Source organism: Dermacentor albipictus, chromosome 2 (genome assembly GCF_038994185.2).
Source record: "Dermacentor albipictus isolate Rhodes 1998 colony chromosome 2, USDA_Dalb.pri_finalv2, whole genome shotgun sequence".
Taxonomy (NCBI): domain Eukaryota; kingdom Metazoa; phylum Arthropoda; class Arachnida; order Ixodida; family Ixodidae; genus Dermacentor; species Dermacentor albipictus.
The window spans coordinates 99915690-99938019 of record NC_091822.1 but is presented as its reverse complement, the minus strand read 5'-3'; the positions used below and the strand labels follow the sequence as shown (position 1 = coordinate 99938019).

Here is a 22330-nt window from a genome sequence, read left to right as displayed (position 1 = left end):
ACTTGTGCTAAATGCAGTGCCACAGAACACACCACTGAAACTTGTGAGAACGCTCTCCAGTGTGTAAACTGTGATGGGGAGCACGCCGCGTACTCACGCTCGTGCCCATCCTGGAAGAAAGAAAAAGAAATAGTAACGATCAAAGTTAAAGAAAATATCTCATTCAAGGAGGCACGCAGGCGGGTTGTATACCTGCCAAAGAAAAGCTTTGCCGAAGTGGCGCGTCAGGGGGCAGCGTCACAACGGCGCCCGGCGCCTGTCCGACCCACAAACAGTGAGTCGGCAGTTACGCCGTCTGCCCCCACGGTGGTTGCAGCTAGCGCTGCTCCGCCAACCGAGCAGAAGGGACCTTCTACCCCGAAGTTGGGCGAAGCTGAGGCTGCTCCAACCACCCCGGCCCCTTCCAGCGCTGGCAACAGCCGGCGCAACCAAATTCCCCAGGGAGCCCCATCGACCTCCGGGCCGGTGGGCGCAGCGGTCTTGCCCTCCAAGGCGGGACTCTCCCTGATAACTTCTCGCTCGCAAGAGCACGTGTCCGGCGCCTCACAAGAGGCAATGGACACAACACCTAACCTCAAGGCGCCCCAAGCGCCTAAGGAGCGGCGAGGATCCCTCGAACGCTCCAGAAAGGGCAAAACTCCCGTTACAGGGCCTCGAAAGGGCTCTGTAATTTAATCTCTGTAATCTCGATAATCACCACTTCTGTACACACAGCACCTACTGACCTCCAATATGGATACACAAATAATTCAATGGAACATCAGAGGTCTTCTTAGGAACCTTGATGATGTGCAAGAGCTTATCCAAAAACACAATCCACTAGTGCTGTGTCTACAGGAAACACACCTAAAACCACAACATACAAACTTTCTCCGACCTTATATTAAGTTTCGCAAAGATCGCCATGATGCTGTCGTATCATCAGGCGGCGTTGCCATTTTGATTCATAAAAGTGTTTCCTGTCAGCGTTTACAGCTACAAACGCCCCTTGAAGCAGTGGCGGTTCGAGCTGTTCTTCTGGATAAACTCGTCACCATTAGCTCGATCTACGTACCCCCACACTACAAATTAAACAAACATGAATTTCAGTCATTTATAGACGAGTTGCCAGAACCCTATGTTGTTCTTGGCGATTTCAATGCGCACAGCTCCCTGTGGGGCGACTCTCGTACAGACGCGCGAGGTCGTCTTGTTGAACAGTTCCTTTTTTCTTCAGGTGCCTGCTTGCTCAATAAGAAGGAACCCACGTATTACTCCCTAGCAAACAGAACCTTTTCTTCAATAGATCTTACCATAGTTTCCCCGTCCATACTACCCGAACTCGAATGGGAAGTCACGAACAATCCTTACGGGAGCGACCACTTCCCTATACTGATAAGAACATCTAAAGAAAACGAATATCCTCCGCAAGCTCCTAGGTGGAAGATAGACACAGCTGACTGGGAGAAATTTCGAACACTTACTAACATCTCGCTGGCTGATATGTCTTCTTTAGAAATCGATGCAGCTGTGGAGTACTTTACAGCCTTCATCATAGATGCCGCAACTAAATGTATATCACAAGTAAATGGACTGGCAGGCAAACGGCGTGTTCCCTGGTGGAACGATGATTGTAGGATCGCTCGTAAGAAACAAAATAAAGCGTGGGGGTTGCTACGCGCCTCCCCCACTGCGGAGAATCTTATCAATTTTAAAAAAGTTAAATCCCAAGGCAGGCGAACCCGCCGACAGGCCAGAAGAGAGAGCTGGCAGAACTTTTTAACAGGTATCAACTCGTATACAGATGAGGCCAAAGTCTGGAACAGGGTTAGTAGAATAAGAGGGCGACAAACATACTCCCTCCCTTTAGTAAACACACAAGGCGAAACCCTGCAAGACCAGGCAGATTCACTAGGGGAGCACTTTGAGCGTGTGTCAAGCTCAATCAATTATTCCCAGTCCTTTCTTAAGCATAAAGAAATAATAGAACGTCAGCCAATCATACGGAAATCCAGGCAGAATGAACAGTATAACCGGCCTTTCGGTATTGCCGAGTTGAGAGCTGCCTTGAACACATGTAAAAGCACTGCACCGGGACCAGACAGAGTCATGTATGACATGATCAGGCACCTACATACTGACGCACAAGTTACACTTCTTACACTATACAATACTATTTGGGCTTCGGGGTACCTCCCATCCACATGGAAAGAAGCGATTGTGGTTCCTGTCCTAAAGCAGGGAAAAGACCCTTCCTTGGCGGCTAGTTACCGTCCGATAGCTCTAACTAGTTGTCTGTGTAAGCTTTTTGAAAAAATGATAAATCGCAGACTTATACATTTCCTTGAGCTCAACAATATACTCGATCCTTATCAGTGTGGATTCCGAGAAGGGCGGTCCACAACCGATCATCTTGTGCGCATGGAAGGAAATATCCGCGATGCCTTTATACATAAACAGTTTTTTCTATCGATATTCCTCGATATGGAGAAGGCATATGACACGGCATGGCGTTACGGGATCTTACGAGACCTGTCGGCAATTGGCATCCGTGGAAATATGCTGAACACAATTGAAAGCTATTTGTCAAATCGTACCTTCCGAGTAAAAGTCGGCAATGAACTCTCACGTCCCTTTACGCAAGAAACTGGTGTACCCCAGGGAGGCGTGCTCAGCTGCACTCTCTTTATCGTAAAGATGAACACGCTACGTGCTTCACTACCACCTGCCATTTTTTATTCCGTATACGTAGATGATATACAAATAGGCTTCAAATCCTGCAACCTTACAGTATGCGAAAGACAGGTACAGCAGGGCTTGAACAAGGTTTCCAAGTGGGCAGACGAAAACGGATTTAAGGTCAACCCCCACAAAAGTGCTTGTGTTCTCTTCACAAGAAAGAGAGGCCTGGTCCTAGATCCTTGTGTAGAACTGGGCGGACACCAAATTCCTGTCAGCAAAGAATACAAATTCCTTGGTGTTATTCTTGACTCTAGGCTCACTTTCATTCCTCACATAAAACATGTTAAAGAAAAATGTCTAAAAACAATGAACCTACTTAAAATCCTATCATACACAACATGGGGTAGTGACAGGAAGTGCCTGTTGAATCTTTACAGGAGCCTAGTTCGGTCGCGAATAGACTATGGAGCCGCAGTGTATCACTCTGCCGCCCCGAGCGCGCTAAAGATGTTAGACCCCGTACACCATCTGGGAATCCGTCTGGCCACTGGGGCATTTAGGACAAGCCCTGTTGAAAGTTTGTATGTTGAGTCCGATGAGTGGTCACTCCATTTTCGGAGAACTTACATCAGCTTCAACTATTTTCTGAAAGTGCGCTCTAATAAGGAACATCCGTGTTTCACAACCGTTAACGACTTGACATGTGAAACACTTTTTCATAACAGACCCTCTGTGAGACGTCCTTTCTCACTGCGTGCAAGAGAACTTAGCACGGAAATGGATGTCCCAGTTCTCGACCAACGCCTAATGCCTCCAGCTAAGCTAGTACCACCCTGGGAGTGGCAGCTGATAGAATGTGACACATCCTTTGTACAGGTCACTAAACATGCGTCAGAGACACATATCAAAATGCACTTCTTGGAGCTCCAGTACAAGTACTCGTGCACAGAGTTTTATACGGACGCTTCTAAGTCGCATGCCGGGGTGTCCTACGCAGCCATTGGCCCATCCTTCTAGGAATCCGGTGTACTGCACCCTGAAACAAGCATATTTACGGCTGAGGCCTATGCACTACTGTCGGCTATGAAACATATCAGAAAATCAAATGTTCAAAAAACAATTTTATTTACAGACTCCTTAAGCGTGGTAAAAGCCTTGAAGTCACACTGTAAACACAGAAACCCCGTAATTATTGAGCTCTATTCCGTCCTCTGTAGAGCGTATATGTCTAACCAGCATGTCATTATATGCTGGGTGCCTGGACATAGGGGCATCGAGGGTAACGTTCTAGCAGACCAGATGGCCACATCAATTTCATTGCATACAGTCAGTCCTACTGCTTCGGTCCCTGTCACGGACCTGAAGCCTTTCTTAAGAAGGAAACTGCGAAACCACTGGCAACGTAAGTGGGACGTAGAAGTAAATAACAAACTGCACGTGATAAAGCCAAAGTTAGGTTCTTGGCCCTCCGTAACAAAATCACGGCGAACAGATGTCCTATTCTGTCGCCTCAGAATAGGACACACATTTGGTACACACAACTTCTTACTCACTGAAAATGATCCTCCAACTTGCGGTAGATGCGGGGAGAGGCTGACCGTCCTCCATGTCCTCCTGGAGTGTCGGAAAGCCGAATCTGACAGAAAGAAACATTTTCCGTTAGCATACCGGCAGCATATTCCCCTTCATCCTGTAATGTTACTCGGCCCAGAACCGCTCTTCGACACTAACGCAGTCCTAAGTTATCTGAAAGATGTTGTGTTGCATGTTGTTAGCCCAACATGTTCGTAGCGTCTCCTCTCTTCAGAGGATGGCGCTGCGATAGTTCTTTCGTGTAGCACGTGCCTCTAGGCCCTTGTGTTTGAAGGGCTCTGGCGAGGCAACAGTGCTCCAGGCATTTTTACCATCTCATATATTTTCTATTCTGCATCATTCTTTCACGATGGATTTTAGTGTTCATAGTATTCGTCATCTGTCATCGCCATAATTTTATAACAAGTTAATTTTACGCACTCTACAGCGAATATTTTTAGGCCACTTTACAGCCAAGTCACGTCTTCCATAATACATCGTCAACATTACAACTTGTCATGGCGCTCTTTGGCCAAACCTGGCCCTTGCGCCACAAAAAACCACACATCATCATCATCATCAACTGCCTGGTGAGACCTTTCAAGCATTTACAAACAGTCTTCGGGACCTTGCGTCTACTTGCAATTTTGGCAGTGCTACCGATAGCATGATTCGAGACCAATTACTGGAAGGCACTTCGTCTCGAACAACCCGTGAACGCATGCTTTATGAAGGGTCTTCGCTTACACTGCAGCGTGCTGTTGACATCGGGAAGCAAATTGAGCAAACGCAACAAGAGCTCGGGGAATTCGCGCATAGCACTGTGAACAAGATTCAAGATGTGCGAAAAAGGTCAGACTCTGAGCAAGGAAGTTGCTACAGGTGCGGCTCGTCATCGCATATGGCTAACTCGACTGCATGTCCGGCGAGGAACAAGCGTTGCCACTCTTGTGAAAAAATTGGTCACTTTTCAAGCATGTGCAAATCGAAGAAAAAGAAATACGCCGTTCGAAAGCCCGAGAAAGCCATCGCCGTCACGGTACTTCAGATCGGTGACCGTAATGCGTCGGCGAAAGATATTCGAGCCAACATTTCTATCGGGAAGATAAGATTGTCGTTGATTGTCGACACGGGCGCTACGGTTTCATTGCTCAGTGAAGACCACTACCACAAATATCTAGCCAACACCTACTCATTGCGACCGCCGACTGCCAATTTGTGTAACTATTCCGGAGAACAAATCAAGTTAAGCGGTTGCTTTCTTGCTGACGTATCTTACAAGGGAAACAGAGCCAGTGTGCTCTTTCATGTCACAACCAAGGGCACTTCGCTGCTGGGGCTTGATGCCGTTCGGAGCCTGGGAATCACTATCAACGGCTCAACCTTGAATTGCTGCCAGGTGACATGCCTTGATTCACTGCCTTCAGAATTCACGCAAGAGTTTGCGCACTTGTTCACGGAACAGTTAGGGCATGTGAAAGGCTTTGTTCACCATGTTAAATGCCGTTCATCTGTGAAACCAGTCGTTGCGAAGCTCCGACGCCTGCCACTCACGCTACGGCAACAGGTATCGGTAGAGATACGACTGCTGGCCGAAGACATAATTGAACCTGTCGACGCATCGGAGTGGATTTCACCGATCGTCGTCGTTAGGAAGAAGGACGGTTCAATTAGGTTGTGTGTGGACCTACGTGAAGTGAACAAGGCAGTAATTGCCGATGCTTTTCCTCTTCCGCATACAGAGGAACTACTTCATGAACTAGCTGGAGGAACGTGCTTCTCAAAGCTCGACTTAGCGTCGGCATACCACCAGCTAGAACTGACTCCGGAAAGTCGGGGACTAACCACCTTTATCACACACGAAGGATTGTTTCGTTTTAAGAGAGTGTGTTTTGGCCTTGCATCTGCCCCTTCAGCCTTTCAGAGAATGATGCAGCATATTTTGAAAGATTGCAAAGGCGTACTTTGTTACATTGATGATGTGATTGTGTGGGGCAAGACACGTGAGGAGCACCACAAGAATCTACACCAGGTGCTAAAACGCATCAGTGATTCAGGTTTAAAGCTCAACCAGAAATGCTCATTTGCTGTTTCAGAACTATCCTTTTTAGGGCATACGGTGAGCTCAAAAGGGCTCACACCATTGCAGTCTAAGGTTGACGCTATTGTCAAAGTGCCTGCTCCTCACGATGTTGCCACTTTGAGGTCATTTTTGGGTCTCGCTGGTTACTATGCTCAGTTTGTGCCGCGATTTGCTGATCTCGTCGAGCCACTTAGAAGGCTCCTGCGGTCTGGTCAACAGTTCACGTGGGATGATGAGGCTGAGCATAGCTTCCAGCTTGTTAAGACAGCTTTGTCTTCAAGCCCAGTCATACAAATGTTTAACCCAGACCTCGATGTAATTGTTACGACAGATGCTTCTGATAAGGGACTGGCAGCCGTTCTTCAGCAACGCGATGGTGACAGCGTACGCACGGTGGCCTTCGCATCGCGTGCCCTGACTCCTGCTGAGCGGAAGTACTCCGCTGGGGAACGTGAGGCCCTTGCTTGTCTCTTCGCGTGCGAGCGCTGGCACGTCTACTTGTGGGGTAGAAAATTTTTGTTGCGTACGGACCATCAGGCACTGGTGACGTTATTTTCAGCTGCCGGTACAGGACGCCGACCTTTGCGTATATCCAGATGGTCAGCTCGACTTTTGTATTATAACTTCGACATAGAGTACCATAAGGGATCGCAAAATATCGTGGCAGATGCGCTTTCACGCCTACCTCTTGACTGTGATTCGCTGCAGACGATGCAGGAAGAAATTGTGTCCGTTGTATCAGAGTGCCTAACAAAGGAACGGCTGCAGGTGGCCACTGCTGCAGACAGCACACTGCAACAGGTTGTTGTACACGTGGTACATGGTTGGGCGCCTAGAAAAGCTTTGCCAGCAGAAATAATGCCGTACTTTAACGTGCGGGAAGAGCTTTCTTTCGTTGATGGCCTTTTGATGCGCGGCGAGCAGGTAGTTGTTCCGAGTGAATTAACCTCGCTCCTTGTTGGTTTTGCGCACGAAGGTCACCCAGGAAATGTGAGGACGAAGCAGAGACTACGTGATCTTTACTGGTGGCCGCGTTTGAATAAACAAGTAGAAGAAGCAATCCATTTTTGTCATATCTGCCAGGCCGCGGACAAGTCCGCTAAAGGCCGATCCACACGACGGACCAAATTGCTCTTTTGGACCGCGGTCCGTGCATCACGTGATAGGACGTCACCAGTTCGTGCGTACCGCCGTTGGCCCGCGCAGGACCGCGGCCCTCACGGTCCAATAAAGGCCGATCCACACGACGGACCAAATTACTCTTTTTGGACCGCGGTCCGCGCATCACGTGATAGGACGTCACCAGTTAGTGCGTACCGTCGTTAGCCCGCGCAAGACCGCGGCCCTCGCGGTCCAACAAATCGCTGAGGCTTTTCCCGCTTCCGTTTTGGCGGCGGTCCGCATGACCGCAGCGATTTCGGCGTAGCCAACGAATGTTGTCCAGCAACAGTGTGTCTTCAGCCAAATGAAATCTAGTTTGCGGCTCAGTAAAAGCCGTCGTTTCATGTCCGCCGTTCCGCCTACACGTGCGTCCAGGAGGTATATTTTTAAACAGCATGTGCTCTTGGAGTGACGACGAGGTTTTTTATTTTGTGTCCCTGGTTGAGCAGTTCCCAGCTTTGTGGGACTCGAGCCGGAATGATTACAATGACAACGCGAAAAAGTGTTACCTGTGGAATAAGGTAGCTGGAGAGATGAACGAGAACTACTCGGAAAACGGACCGTATGAAGTGGGTAAGTTCTTTCTGCGACAAGGCAGTCTTTACTTCTTCATAATGTGAGTTTGCGAGAGTGTCATTTGTCATTGAAAGGCCTTGCTTCTTCCTATATGTCATAACACTACGTTGAGTGTGGCTGCACGCCGATTTTTTCGAGCCACTGACATTGCGTTCGCGCACAGGCAGCAACTTACACGTGAATTGGTGGGAGCACTACTTAAAAGATTGCATACGTGCGGCGTTCGTGAATGCCTGGTGGTTTTACACAGTTCCCTCCTCACCTTGTCTGTTTTTAATTTTGTTTGCCCACACGCAGTCCCTTTTATACCCAATCATTTTTATACAGGGTGTCCAAGCTAAAAGTAGCTAATGTTTTAAAGGCGAAGTGTGCTAAGAGGCTCAAACTAACTCAGTGGTGTCGAGTATCGCGGTATATTTTTTTTATTTACAAAATCAGCTAGTATAAAGTAATTGCCAAACATCTTAAATATTGCCTTTGCCATGAAAGTGTCAATACGGAAGTTGTAGTTCACATTTAAAAATGGTCGACTGAAGTGTTAGCAACTAGGTACCATTGATGGAGCTTCTTGTAATTGCTTTTAAAGAAAGCCGGCGAAATATACCGCGTGATAGCACCACTATTTCAGCGCTCCCAGACGACTGATCAAGAAAGGAAATCCGCATATCTGTACAGCGGTTCCGGGACGGGCTTGGCGATTCCAGTGGCCACAAAGTACACGCCAGCAACTCTCGCTACTGAAATATTTGATCGCGAACGAATAGAAGAACATGGCAACTGCATTTTCCTTCCCGATTAAACAGTTCTGAGGTCAACATTTACTCAATCCCGAGCTCCTTTCCTTTTGTGTGTTCGGGCTTCATTTCACAAGTGGGGCGAATTATATGTTTATGCCGCGTCACGTCGAAGCGCCACACACCTTCATCACCGCGCTTGCTCTGTGCGCCCGATCGCGACAGGGCACGCGACTGAGTCTCGAAAAAAAGGCATGCAAACAATGTCCTTTACTGATTGGTGACGCATTTTTGCAGATGTGCTGAAGGGCATCTTCGCCAATAAAAGGCGAACCTACAGAAAGGAGAAAGTCCGCACGACAACGAGCGGCCAGCCTGCAAGTGAGGTGTATACTGGCAAGTGGATTTTCTTGGCCGCAATGCGGTTCCTGGATGCTGTTCCGGAGCCAAACCACCGATTTTGCAGCGGGGACTATGGCAGCTCGGCAAGTTCAGCTATAGAGGTACTGTATTTCTATGCATTGTTGTCTCTGCGCATGTAGAAAGCGAAATTCCAGGAAAGATCAGAATGTTCCCACAGAGTCCCCCATGCCCTATAGACATGGTTTCTGCAGGCCCTCGTGCGAGTTGCGAGCAAACCCAAGGTTGACGACTGGGCGTGTTGGTATAGCATATCAGAGGTTGGATTTCGCAATATTTTGACGAGACACACAGAAGAGAAGAGAGTTTGCAGCAAACACATTTTGCTGCAAACCGTCAGGCAGATGTTCACTTGTACAAAGGAGGATTCTTCGCCTTTTTCACGGCACAAAATGTGGAGAATGCAATTGCAACTTGGAAAAAATGTCTTATTTACTGTGCGTATATTGCAGGCTGAGGCACAAACATTGCAATATGCTGCGCTGTTTAGACCATGGCTTTTGCTTCACTGAGTTGTAAATAGGGCAGCGACATTTGTCACAAGCTGGCTGTCTTGTTTTTTTTTTTTTTACATTTAGAATTACAGCAATTCTCCTAACTTTTCCATAACTATGCGACTTCGGCACATAGACCTGACAAGTAAGTGTTATAGCCCAGGACGCATGCAGCAAGTTTCAGTTGCTTCGACGTATCGTCTGTGAATGCCAGTATTCAAACTGAAACAAGGCGGCAACTTATTTCATGCCAACTGTGAAACTGTTCATTTCAGCCTCACCACAACCGAGATCTCCTGGCACCTGCAGAACAGAGTGGCGGGGAAGAAGGGGAGCTGTCCGTGATGCTGGAGGAACACTCGAGCGCCAACTACCCAACCACGTCGAGAAGAGTCGAGTCGCCGCCCACACTCAGCACAAAACGGCCGAGGCAGTTACGCTCCTCGGGGCTGTCAAGCGAGGACTGGGCCCAGAGGCAGTTTTGCACACTATTGTCTCAGCCATGTAGCAACCGTCCGAGCCAAACGACGCCTCTTTTTTCTTTGCCAAAACGATTGCGGCTCATATGAGGCAGCTGGACGCTGTGAAGCAGGTGCAGTGCCAGAAAGAAATTCTGGACACAGTTGAAAAATTTCTGACAATGTAAATAAATGTGTGTGCACATGTTCATTTTATTCGTACTCATCAACATATGCAGATGCCCTCTGCCACGGCACAACACCTTGGCCGTTGAAGTAGTCCCGCATGTCCTCACGGACTCTGGCACCAAATGCGTTTACACGTCCGCGTGTTGCTCGTAGGCCAAAAAATTTTTGCTCCCTACTATCTTCGGGCCCCGAGTCAGGAAATGTGCTCATGTCGTTGCCAAGGTAGTTATGTAGCACACATGCTGCCTTCACCATGGGGACAACTCTTTCAGGCTCTGCATTGATTGTAGTGAGAAGAAAGCGAAAGCGATTGGCCAGTATACCGAACGCGTTCTCCACAACCCGTCTTGCTCTGGACAACCTGCGAAATGTATACAAAGTGAAAAAGTATTGCATTTTCTTAGGTAAGCATATTCAAGGGCCTTATAACGCCCTCTAAAATACAAAGAATCAAGCTTAAGATGCATGCCTGTAATTAAAGATCCGCTGATCACCCGACAGGCTGCTACCTCCATACGGCTTCATCAGATTCTTCCCGATTGGAAATGCGTCGTCGGCCACAAACACAGGGGGTAGGAATAGACCTGGTCCAACTTCCACATGGTCTGGCAGGTTTGCTCTGTTGCCTTCCAATGCCTCCTGTAGGGGCGTGGTCTGCCATACTCCTGCGTCGCCTCGAGCACCGGGCACAGCAACGTCAATGTAGGTAAATTTACAATTTGCATCCACAACAGCCAGAAGAATTATGCTAAACGACTTTTTATAGTTAAAGTAAAGGGACCCAGAGTTGGCTGGGTTGGTTATGCAGACATGCTTCCCATCTATTGCCCCCACACAGTTTGGAAATTGCCAATTTTCATCAAACCCCCTGATAACGTACCGCCAATCTTCAACTGTTTTTGGTGACTTCATATAATCTTTGCTTAGCTTATGATAGATAGCCGAACATGTCTCGGGAATGAAATCGTTGGCGGTGGAGTGCCCGACTCTGAACTGGCGTCTTAGGGAATGGTGGCTCTCACCTGTAAATAAATAAAGGCGAGGTGGAAGGACCTATTTAGATTGCCGGTAGAACATACTGGCGCATGCAGCCAAACTAGACTAAACGTGGGCAGTTTATGTAGGCACGGCAGCTGGGCAATCGTTTTGCTTTTTTCTTACTGCCGATGTCAGCGGAATAGTGGCGTTTTAGCTCCTACAAACCCCACTTCACTGCATGTCGCTGAGAATGCATAGAACGCCAAGGCTCAGCTCTCCTATAAAGAAAATAACTAGCTGCGCGCTACACTGTGGCAACACATAGAGCATCTACGTTCGGCTGCTGGTCTTGAAGCCGCATGTTGCACCCGGTGCTACATTTCAATGCAATTGGCTGTAAGAAAGTACACGAGGCGCAGCCATGGCAATGAGAAGTGATGTAAGGCCGCAACAGCCCAAACCAAGACGAAAAATGCTTACCAGATGCAAGGTAACGCAGCGTTGCTTGCAGCTTCGTCGCCGGCTGTATCGGCTGGCGCATGACAGTCGTCTTCCGTTCTATCCTAGGCCCCACGCGCGCGAGAAGTTCCGCGAACTGCTCCCGGCTGACGCGCAGGAGCCGTCTGTACTCAGAAGGGTCGGACACTACCAGCTCTTTGAATAGTTGGTTCTGCAGCCGAGCTCCTTCCTGCACATCCAATCCTTCACCCAACACGACCTTTTTGGGGCAGGGTAGTAATCTTCTTCGTCCACGCAAAGAGCCAACGCCATAGCGGCCAAACGACGTTTCTGCTCCGCCTCCATTTCGACGACTTCTATTCGCGATACATGCGCAGCATGAGCGCGAGGGATTGGCATGGTTTCGCGAATTTGTTGAGTCGCGAGCACTGCGGCCGAGTGTTGCTGGTTGATCTGCTCCGCCGTCTGCTATCGCGGTCCGCCGTGTGGATGTGCTCTGCGCCGGACCGGACCGCGCTGGGCCGTGACGTTGCATCACGTGACCGATCGGCCCGCGGACTTGGTCCGTCGTGTGGATCGGCCTTAAACCGTCGTTTGCACCGCTGCAGCCGGTGACGTTTACAGCGCTACCATTGCAGAAGTTAGCAATGGATATAGTGGGACCGATTGACTGGGCCCCTTCAAACTGTAGGTACATGATATCGCTGATCGATTATCATTCCAAGTGGCCTGAGGTTGCCTTTTCATCTACAGTGACGTCACAGAATGTGGTCGATTTTTTGCAGACTGTCTTCAGCCGAGAAGGCTATCGGGAAGAAATTGTCACAGATAATGGGCCTCAGTTTAGATCGCAAATGTTCTCAACATTCTTGAGAGAGAGGGGTATTGTGCATCGTTGTTCTTCTCTGTACTATCCACAAGGAAACGGCGCGATTGAACGCTTTAATCGCGTGCTGAAAGATTTCATGCAGGTTGGCCGACTGGAACAACGGCCCCTCCAGGCTGCTGTGGTTGACTATCTCGGCATATATAGGTCGACTCCGCATGCGACAACGGGTGTGTCGCCAGCCAAGTTGCTTCACGGGCGCCAGCCAAGGACAAGACTCAATACAGTGGGTTTGCCGACAAGAGAGGGTGTCCATGCCGGTTCGAATAAAAATGTTCCTGCTAGGGTTAACGCGAAGCAGACGTATGCAAAGCAGTATACGGACAGGAGGCGAGGTGCGAAAAGACCAGCCTTTTGTGTAGGGGACTTCGTTCGTGTACGCAAGCCAGCAGGCGGTGGGAAAGCGTCGGTAAACTACATGGGACCTTTCAAGATTGTCGGCAGAAAAGGCAAAAATAGCTTTTTGATGAGCGATGGTCGTTGCTGGAACGCGTCTAAACTAGTTCGGGTTCCCTACAATCAATCGCAGACAACAGAACAATGGGCATGGGAATTGCCTCACGACTACTCGGGTACCGCTGGGGCTGAAAGCCGCGCAGACGCTGAATAGGATGAACTGTTGCGATCGCCGGAAACAAGGGCTGAAGTTAAAGGGAAGCTGAAGAGTCTGTCGAATTCAATAAGACGCTCATATACGGATGCGGGGACCTTATAAACCATGTAGGTCAAATTTGGGTTTTTTTTTTTTTTCAAATAGGAGCGACGTAATCGTCGGTTGAAATTGCGCTGTAGCTCCGCCCCCCGTCGAATGCCGCGCGCTGCTGCTGACGCTGACGATGCGAGCGGAGACCGGAAACCGCCGTGTTGTGACGTCAACTTTAGTGTTTTGCTCCTTCGCAGCCTGCGCGGCCGTGCCTGACCGTGCTTGTTTCTGCGTGCGTGCCGTCGTAATCTGCTTCGATCGATCCTGCATTTCTTTGTTGGTGCGTCTGTGTGTATGTAGAGCGGTGGTCAACGTGGGCAGCATCAACTGGTGTGGTGGGCCGATCATGCCGTCTTTCTGTGCAGCCTACGGTTGCACGAACACCAGCGGCCGCGACGATGTTGTTTTCCATTGCTTCCCACAAGACAAGAAGCTTTTCAGGAAGTGGGAGGCTGCTGTAAAGCGAAAGAATTTCAAGCCCTCAAGAACAACACTGCTGTGCTCCAACCACTTCCGTGACGACGATTATCACGAGAATTTGTCGTTAAAACGTGCGTTGGGTTTGCCAGTCAAGTCGGCTCGTCTAAAGCCCGGCGCAGTGCCGTCAGTGTTCGCGTACACAAGGAGCTCGTCACCGCTGTCAAGGCCAGCTTTCGCGAAAAGAAGGAAGCTTGAGGTAAGAACCTGACTGCGCGAACCATTGTTCAGTGTAGTTTAATACGTGTAAGCTAGTGATTGCTACAATGCTCTTTTCAGATAAATGGAGTTTGAGCTGGTGTACCGGCTCTTGTTAACAGTGAGGCGTTACGCCTGAATTAAACGGCGCTTGTACGAGAACGGTAGCAAACGGCACCGTACTAAAGAAAGCGTTTCAAGGTTAGGCTCGTGCGCAGCTCTCCCATCGTATCACTTATCGAGACTGCGGCTACGCTATGCGAAATTCGCAACCGGAGACTGCGCGCCGCACGTAATTCTACTTGGAAAGCTCGTACGTGTGAAAACGCGATACGTAGATGCGCTCGCTTGGTCCTATTTATGTTCAAGCATTGTAGGATTCATGTGTAGTCCTCTGTGACCAAAATATGTTAGAAAATTGGCGCGGCACCTTTTTCTTCGTCCTCGGAGCGCCGAGAAAGCGTTTGCCTCGAGAAGGCTCCCGGCTCCCGGCAAATAAAACATAAAAAAACTTGTAGCATCGAGTGGCACATCTCAAAATAAAGATGAGGAAAACCACAATGCAAGAGACACTTCCTTTATGAACGCGGAGGAGTAGGGTAGTCTACGTAGCCTCTTTCCTTCCAATGTTTCATAACCTTCAAGAGAGGTGTCACGGAGGTCTGGGAGCAGACTTTTTAGCTATATGGCAACCATTAAAGCCTATTCTAGCTACCTAAATGAATACAAGTATGGAGAAGCTAACGCATATATAGATGGTGCCTCTTCGCCTAGAGATGACATGTGTGATTTGCAACGCAGCTGTAAAATTCATCTGTTCCATAAAGCGAGCGTTGAAATTATTTTTGCAAGACATGGAAAAATTTTACTCGTACTGAAGTGCACTTTGCTTTGTCCTGTTTGCAGCAAGAGCATCATATGGTTTTCTTTTTTTACATATTCAGGTTCTCAATAAACTGTTAGGCAACACGGCTTGCACTGAAGACTGCGCACCAAGTGACTGCGCACGAGGTGACTGCACACCAGATGACTGCACACCAGATGACTGCACACCAGATGACTGCACACCACATGACAGTGAAGATCAAGAATTCATGGCAGTTGACATCACAGATCATGACTGCGCTACAAGAAACTTGCCACTTGCAGACTGTGCCCAAGAACCAGCACTGATCTCCCATAAAGGTGACAAGTGCTTTCAAGTCATTATTCATCCTGAAAACTGCTCTAAGGCATCACAAGTGAACATGAAAAGAAAATGCAAATCAAAGGAAGCACAGACAAAGTCTTCTGGTGTTTCTATAGGTATGTATATATATGCTCTATTAAACTTGGCATGCCTTTTTCAGTGTACCAGCTGCATGCTTTCTTTCAGTTAGTGGGATAACTTATCGGCTGTAATAAGGGAATCGTATTTCTGTAATACTACAAATGTTTTAGCGTCACTAAAGCTGAGTCGGTGGACATAGTATTAGTTGAATGAAATTAACCTCATTCAGTCCTGATAACTCCTGTTCATGTACTTCAATTTTTTACCAGGTGTTCAGGTTGGTGCCTCGATGGTTAGTGTGGCCACCCAGGTACAGTTGGGCACTACGGTGTGTGAAGCAAGCTCCGAGGACAGTGATAACGAGGAACTCTGTGACAATGGCGACTCATTCAGCCGTGATGACGACTACTGCCCCTTGAGTGACTGGAAAGAGGGGTACGTTATGTCAATGGCGTAAAAAATTGCAATGCTTTCTCAATTTGGCTTGTTACGATCGCACTGGGTCAGTGCGCACAACAGACGCAGTTATTTCGCAAGCTCCCATGGTCTGTGCTATGCACCTTAGCTGAAAGATTGTTGTTTTTTCCAGGAATATCGACTCCGATGAAAGGAATTGCAGTGAGGACTGCAGTGACACTCCTGATAATGAAAGAATTATTTTAGTCCAGGAGAAACAGCTTAGGAAGCTTTTCAATTTCTGCCGCAAGTGCTTTGCACCTTGCACATGTCATGTCCAGTGCCAAGGAACTCTTTTTCAGATGACTACAGTCTGCAAGTCGGGCCACACGATTTCTTGGCAAAATCAAAATTGCATTCAGCAGTTGGCTGTGCTCAACCTGCGGCTTTCTGCAGCCATACTATTTTCTGGGTGCAACCCAACTGCTACCCTCCGGATGCTTTCGCTTGTTGGGGTACAAGTATTCGGAGAGAGGACATTTTTCAACATTCAGCGTTCTCACCTCTGGCCTGCCATTGGGAAGGTAAGCATATTTCTTAATATATATTTAAAGCAATTGACATGTGCTTAATTTAGGGGGAATTTTCTTTAGGTGTGGAAAAACGAACAGCAACTGTTGCTTGTGGATATAGGGGAGCAAAAAGTGAGACTTGCCGGTGATGGGCGAGCCGATTCGCCTGGATTTAGCGCAAAGTTTGGAACATACTCCTTTCTGGATCTTCAGCGCAACAAAATACTGCATTTTGAACTTGTACAGGTTTGTTTAAACTGTGTTCTATAGCATGGTATATCTGTAACAACCAGTGCTAGAAGATAAGTCTACGCAGCAAATAATCACTTCACTTTCATTCTGTTTATAGAGGACAGACCATTGTTATGTGTAAAACATACTGAATTGTCACGTTTTGCAGTCCAATGAAGTAGGCGGAAGCTGCTATATGGAGCTGGAAGGCCTGAAACGTAGCCTCAGCTTCCTCCAGGATCACCACATTGATGTGACGTCTATTGTTACCGACCGGCATGCCCAGATAAAGTGTTTTCTTCGGAAGGAGAGGTCCGACATCACGCATGAATTCGATGTCTGGCATGTCGTTAAAGGTGTGATGTAGTCTGTACTTGACTGGACCAGAATATTTTTACTTGCATTATGCATTCTTGCAAGAAAGACATGCATATATTTTTTTAAAATTTCAGGTGTTCACAAAAAGTTGCTTGCTGTGGCTAAGAGAAATGACTCCAAAGAGCTCAAGGAGTGGACGCAAGCTGTTGGGAACCACCTCTATTGGTCGGCTGCCTCAAGTGAGGGCCACAAGGAGCTAATTGTTCCGAAGTGGAAATCACTGCTAAATCATGTCAGAGACATTCACAGCCATGAGGATGCACTGTTTCCATCCTGTCTTCATGGATACATTGAACCGCGGAATTGGCTTAGCACAGGTACTCTGCCTTTTGATGGAAATATAACATACATCAATGAAGAACATATCAGCTGTACCAAGCAGTGTCATGCGAGTACACCATGTCTGACCACTTCAGAAATATTGTGTAGCTTTTTGCTGTTGAATCCGTATTTCTTTCTTTCTATTCTTTCTTGCTATAGATGCCGCTGTAGCTCTAATCGCATGCACAAGTTTTGTTTTCTGATTTTGGAAGTTGCCAGCTGAAAAAGTGCCACCTCTGTTGTCACAGTCGGAATAATGGCATATATTATGATGCAAGAAAATATATTAGCTTGGTGCTGTAATATGTAATGTTACTACCTCAGTGGAATAGTACGTGCAGCAGCCAGTTTGCTTATCCACACATATGGCTGGTGTATACACTTGGCACTGGTGCTTCTACACTTTTCATTCAGAGTCGAAGGCTTTCCAGAAGCTGAAGGAAGTAGCGACTTCCAAGGCCCTCCTGAGAGATTTGCCACAACTAGCAACGAAGTTCCAGACCTATGGTTTAGAAGCTTTCCATAGCGTGCTGCTGCATTTCGCGCCCAAGTTGTGCCAGTACTCCTTTGAAGGAATGGTGGCAAGGTAACTAAATATTTCAGCTTTGCAGTTGAGTCTTGATGAGATACTGAAATCAAGCGAGCAGTGTGTTTCAGTGAAGAAACTGCTTATACCAGATAAATATATGAACACCATATGAAATAAAAAAATGTAGTATATAAACTATACTGAGGCCACAATGGTACATTACAGTGATCAAGCATTCGTTAATAGCAGATTTCTCATTGCTTGGCTGCTTTTGGAGTCCAAGCCGTGGTCCACAGAGTGTTTGCCTGGCTGTAGTTTGTTTAATTACCTATCACTGTTTCTACTCTGTATTTTGTCTCCTGCATCTCTTGGATGCATCAAATTGTTTCACGATTCAATGGCCTGAAGTGACAAAATGATTAAATGTAACTGTTTCAGGACTCGGTTAGCAGCCATGCACTACAATGAGAACAGTGAGAGAAGGCAGGCATGCACACAGGATGGCACTTCTAGGTGGATTGTGAAATACCCGAAAGCCACAGGAGGCAATGCGGTTGCCTGTCCTGTAAAGGAGCAACCCACACATGGTAAACTGATGATATTGCACTTTATTTCTTCACACATACATTGTGTTGTGAAATCCTAATGCAGGCTATGTGAAGAGACTACTGGAAGTGGTTATGCTGGACGCTGTCACAGTGTTACGGACAAGAAGGACCACAAATGCGAAGATTCCGCCACCTCTCAGCAGCCGCTTTCCTAAAGCATCAAAGGAAGAGCTTGTAAACAGGCGGAGAACAAGATTCAACAAATAGTTAGATATTATGGTCTTGTAGCAAAATGTAATGAGAATGCCAACAATGTGAAAAGCTGGTTTGCTCCTAACACAAGCCATTGTAGACTCATGACACAGTGCATGACAAACTACCTTTGTGACAGCTTCACGACATCCATGTAAATAACTTTATAAATATGTGTTTGTGTATGCTAGGGTTGGCTGTTTTTCTATTTTACATGTGTGGCAACCAGATAAAATGACACTGAATAAAATATATATGTGCTTCCAAATTCACTTTTTATTGTGCCAAAAACATTTACTACATGCATGAAAGTTGTAAAGTCAATTGGTAAGTGATGCAATTCATATTGGTTCATAATGTCAAGATCGGTGCATGCAGTAATTCAGTTCCTTTACTAACATGTTTAAATACTCACTTCGACGCAGCTTGAAAAATGTTTGAACCCCGTGTACACTCCATTATGAGATGGATATTTCTTCCGGATAGCACACAGGACACAACTTGGCAGAATGCGTCTCTTGTGCTTGCCCATTCTTCTCCAAACTAGATATGCAAATTGGCGATATGCAGCATATCTCAACTGTCTGTAAGTGAAAGTAAATTATATTGCAGCACATATCTGATCTATATCAAATCTCACCTGTTTGTGGGTTCTTTTCCTGATAATGTAGTACCTTGCTGCACAAGTGCCACTTCAAGCACAGTCCTGTTCAGACAAACGTCTTTAAATTTTCGGGACCTTGTGATGCATTGTGCATGCTTCTGCTTTTGAGTGATTTCGTTAATTTCTTGACAGCAGCAGCAGTCCTCTTCATTGTTCATTGGAATACAGTGATGGCACGAACACCTATTAAAAGTGAAGTGTGTTTAAAATGGCATCAAAGACTACCAAAGAAGCATTTGCACTCATGAACACATGCAAAGAACTAGTATCAAATTAGCAAGTGCACCTTAGCTTGATACATTATCAAGCACGCAGCACGTATACGGCCAGCCCTGCAATTCGGCCTGCGCACTTACTGTATATGGCCACAGAATGAGAGAGGACTACTTTCCACTAGCAGGCTTTCTAAACGCAGCGCGAAAAGATCGGAGCAACGAAAACAAAGACGGCACGAGTGCGGACTGACTGATGATAACTGGTGTTGGAAGGCCTTACGAATACACGAACTCGCCCAAACCTGGATTTTGATTTACTGCGAGCTCCTTCGTGTTAGCACTCTGAACGGAAAGTGCATGTTTATTTCCCGTCCTCGACGCAGGTTTCGTCGCAAAGCGCCGCGAATTTTCTATTTGCACGAGTGTTGTAAAACAGCCTGCACGCAGCTACCATAACGCAGTGCAAATGTAGAGTTTGCACGTGCTGGAAAGCCGGCGCACGCCAGGACGCTACACTCCCGCCCCCGTCTCTCGCGCACAGCGAGAAACCGACCGTCTCACGTAGCCGACGGAATTTGCCGCCTTTACGACTTCGGTTACGAGTAGTGTGCGGATGGCGCACAGATTAAGGTCACTACACGTACTGCATGAACCGGGAAGCTTTTCACGCGTTTGAACCGTCTTTGTAGGTTGCGGACAGCTTTGGACAGCGCACAAATGCCGACGATCGCATCCCCGCTTACGTTCCACGAGGAGGCATGCAGGAACACAACACTGCAGTTGTTTGACCGGAAACGAGCTCACTAGATCGGCGAAAGATCGGCGCGATCACTAGATCGCTTTGCAAAAAACATACTCACCAAAGAGCATTTCCAACACGAGGAGATCCCAAGACTTCGCTTTCGTTCTCGTCGAAAGCACTGCTCGCACCAGCATCGTTCGTTTCTTCGAGAGGCCGGCTCTTAGCAATCGGCTCGTACATGTAGGGAGCAACGCCGAACTCTTCCGAAAAACGCAGTCTCTCTAAATTTTCCATTACCTCTTTATTTTCCATTACAGCACCAAACTACCTGGCACCGCGCCTCATGTGGAGCGGCAGCGGTCGGTCGCTAAAGTTGACGTCACGGGTCGCCCGACCAATCACAGGCGGAAACGAGACGCGCGAGCTGGGCGTGTCCGCTGCTGCACTTTTCGTCGAAATAAAACATATTTGCGCTTTCTTTAGCTCAATTTGGATACGATATTCGAATTCGGAGGGTTGAAAACCATTATGTACACATGTTCACTCATTTTTTCTGGAAAACCTTTCAGCTTCCCTTTAATGAAGAAGTGGTCGCTCCTTTAGAGGATTCGGTGGAGAAACCTTTGCGTCGCAGCACTAGGGTACGCCGACCTCTCGAAAGATTTGGGTTTTCTTTACCTGAACAATAACTGTTCAGTTCGTGTTATTTTGGTTGTTGCAAATTACTATGTTGTATCTTCAAGCGGGAGGCGATGTTGTATCCTTCTTTCTTGTTTCAGTTTCATTTCTTTCAGTGTACATATCGTCATCGTCATTCAATATGATTTCCTATATAAGTTGCTTTACTGTGACGAATACAGAGAGTTGCATACTGCGCTTTCGTGGTCCCGTGTCATGCGTCTGGTCTGAGCCAGACACCACAGTTCAGTTTACTCAAATCTTAATGTTCGCTGTCTATTCCCCGCAACAACTGCACAGTAATGGCAAAAATAAGTCGCGTCGACAAACGTGTACGCCTTGACTGAAGGGAATAGGAAAATCGTCTGCTTTCTTGTTTCCTGTTGTCTATAAAAGTGCTATACATTCCACCGTCGCATATGGGTCACTGCTATGGTGTTTTGTGCAGATGAGATGCTATGATGGCACGAGCACTGCACTGTAGCACAGACAATGACGTAGGCGACTTGGTGGAGCATTGCCACTGGTGCTCCAGCGTATCATAACCAGCATGCCTTCCATCACCCAGCACGCCATCCATCGCCCAGCACCCAGCATACCACCCAGCATTCCCATTACCATAATCCACCATGATGGCAGATTCCATTGTTAGGAAACCTGGAAAACTTCCCAGAACTGAAAATTCCTGTGTTAGAACGTAACAGAGCCGAACAAGACATATCACTTCCCTACTTAGCCATCGTCGTCTAATGCCTGGTCGACCTGCTTTCTTGTGTGTTCCGTTTCTTGCGCGCCTGATCAAGCTTCTGTTTTCTCTTTCCCGTCTTCACACTCTGCGCGACAACCGAAGCAGATGAGCAAGCGCGATCCGTCTTGTAATATCGGTGAGCAAGTGGCAAGGGTGAGCCGAGGCAAACTCCAGGGACGCACGAAGTCAACTATATACTTCCCGCGCTTCGCCCGATTTAAAGTTCAGAAAAAGAGAAATGAACAATAACAAAAAGAGTTTCTTGCCGTTCACTCAAATCTCTTTATTTTTACAAACTTGTGAATGACAAGAAATGCGCACATTCACGTCTGCTTTGTTCTACCAGATCTTAGGATCCTTGGCAACCGCTAGGAGCGCGCATGTTCCTTGAATCCGAAAGCAGCCCCCGCAAGCTTCCGGGTGTTGCGGCTGTATTATGGTGGCTACCATAGCTGTATTGTGGATATTCCGCCATTTTCTTCGAGGCGCGATGTAGGCGCGACGCGTGTAAAATGGCGCTGATCTTTTGATGCTTTGATGCTGAGATCGACGCTTGACTCTTTGCTTTCGTAACGTAACACAAACTTGATTTTTTGCCTGAGAAACTGAAATGAAGGCACTGACCCTAACGTCCTTGCTAAAGCAGAAGGTTTTTCCTCCGCAGCAAAAAATAAAGCAGCTGGCTCAAAGCGTACGATTACTCCATCGAAAACGCTCCTCGTTTGGTCTGCTTCATC

At 47.4% G+C, this 22330-nt stretch overlaps 1 protein-coding gene and 1 pseudogene across 1 annotated transcript; one reads left to right on the top strand and one right to left on the bottom strand.

Moving 5' to 3' along the window:
• Positions 1-10354: 10354 nt before the first annotated feature.
• On the bottom strand, positions 10355-12496 carry LOC135915937 (uncharacterized; annotated as a pseudogene).
• Positions 12497-13618: 1122 nt separating this feature from the next.
• On the top strand, positions 13619-18802 carry LOC139055499 (uncharacterized). Its single transcript, XM_070533007.1, has 10 exons — positions 13619-14050; positions 14994-15354; positions 15589-15754; positions 15909-16299; positions 16369-16533; positions 16688-16874; positions 16971-17213; positions 17632-17803; positions 18185-18333; positions 18398-18802. The coding sequence occupies exons 1-10, from the start codon at positions 13721-13723 to the stop codon at positions 18559-18561; spliced, it is 2328 nt and encodes a 775-aa protein (XP_070389108.1). The 5' UTR covers positions 13619-13720; the 3' UTR covers positions 18562-18802.
• Positions 18803-22330: the final 3528 nt, after the last annotated feature.

What these genes read in the sequence shown, in the direction of transcription:
- LOC139055499 (XM_070533007.1), top strand. Translation starts at nt 13,721, where the DNA reads ATGCCGTCTTTCTGTGCAGCCTACGGTTGCACGAACACCAGCGGCCGC. An exon ending in TCTGGCCTGCCATTGGGAAG is followed by an intron (nt 16,300 to 16,368) that starts GTAAGCATATTT and finishes AATTTTCTTTAG; the next exon opens with GTGTGGAAAAACGAACAGCA. An exon ending in TGTCTGGCATGTCGTTAAAG is followed by an intron (nt 16,875 to 16,970) that starts GTGTGATGTAGT and finishes TTAAAATTTCAG; the next exon opens with GTGTTCACAAAAAGTTGCTT.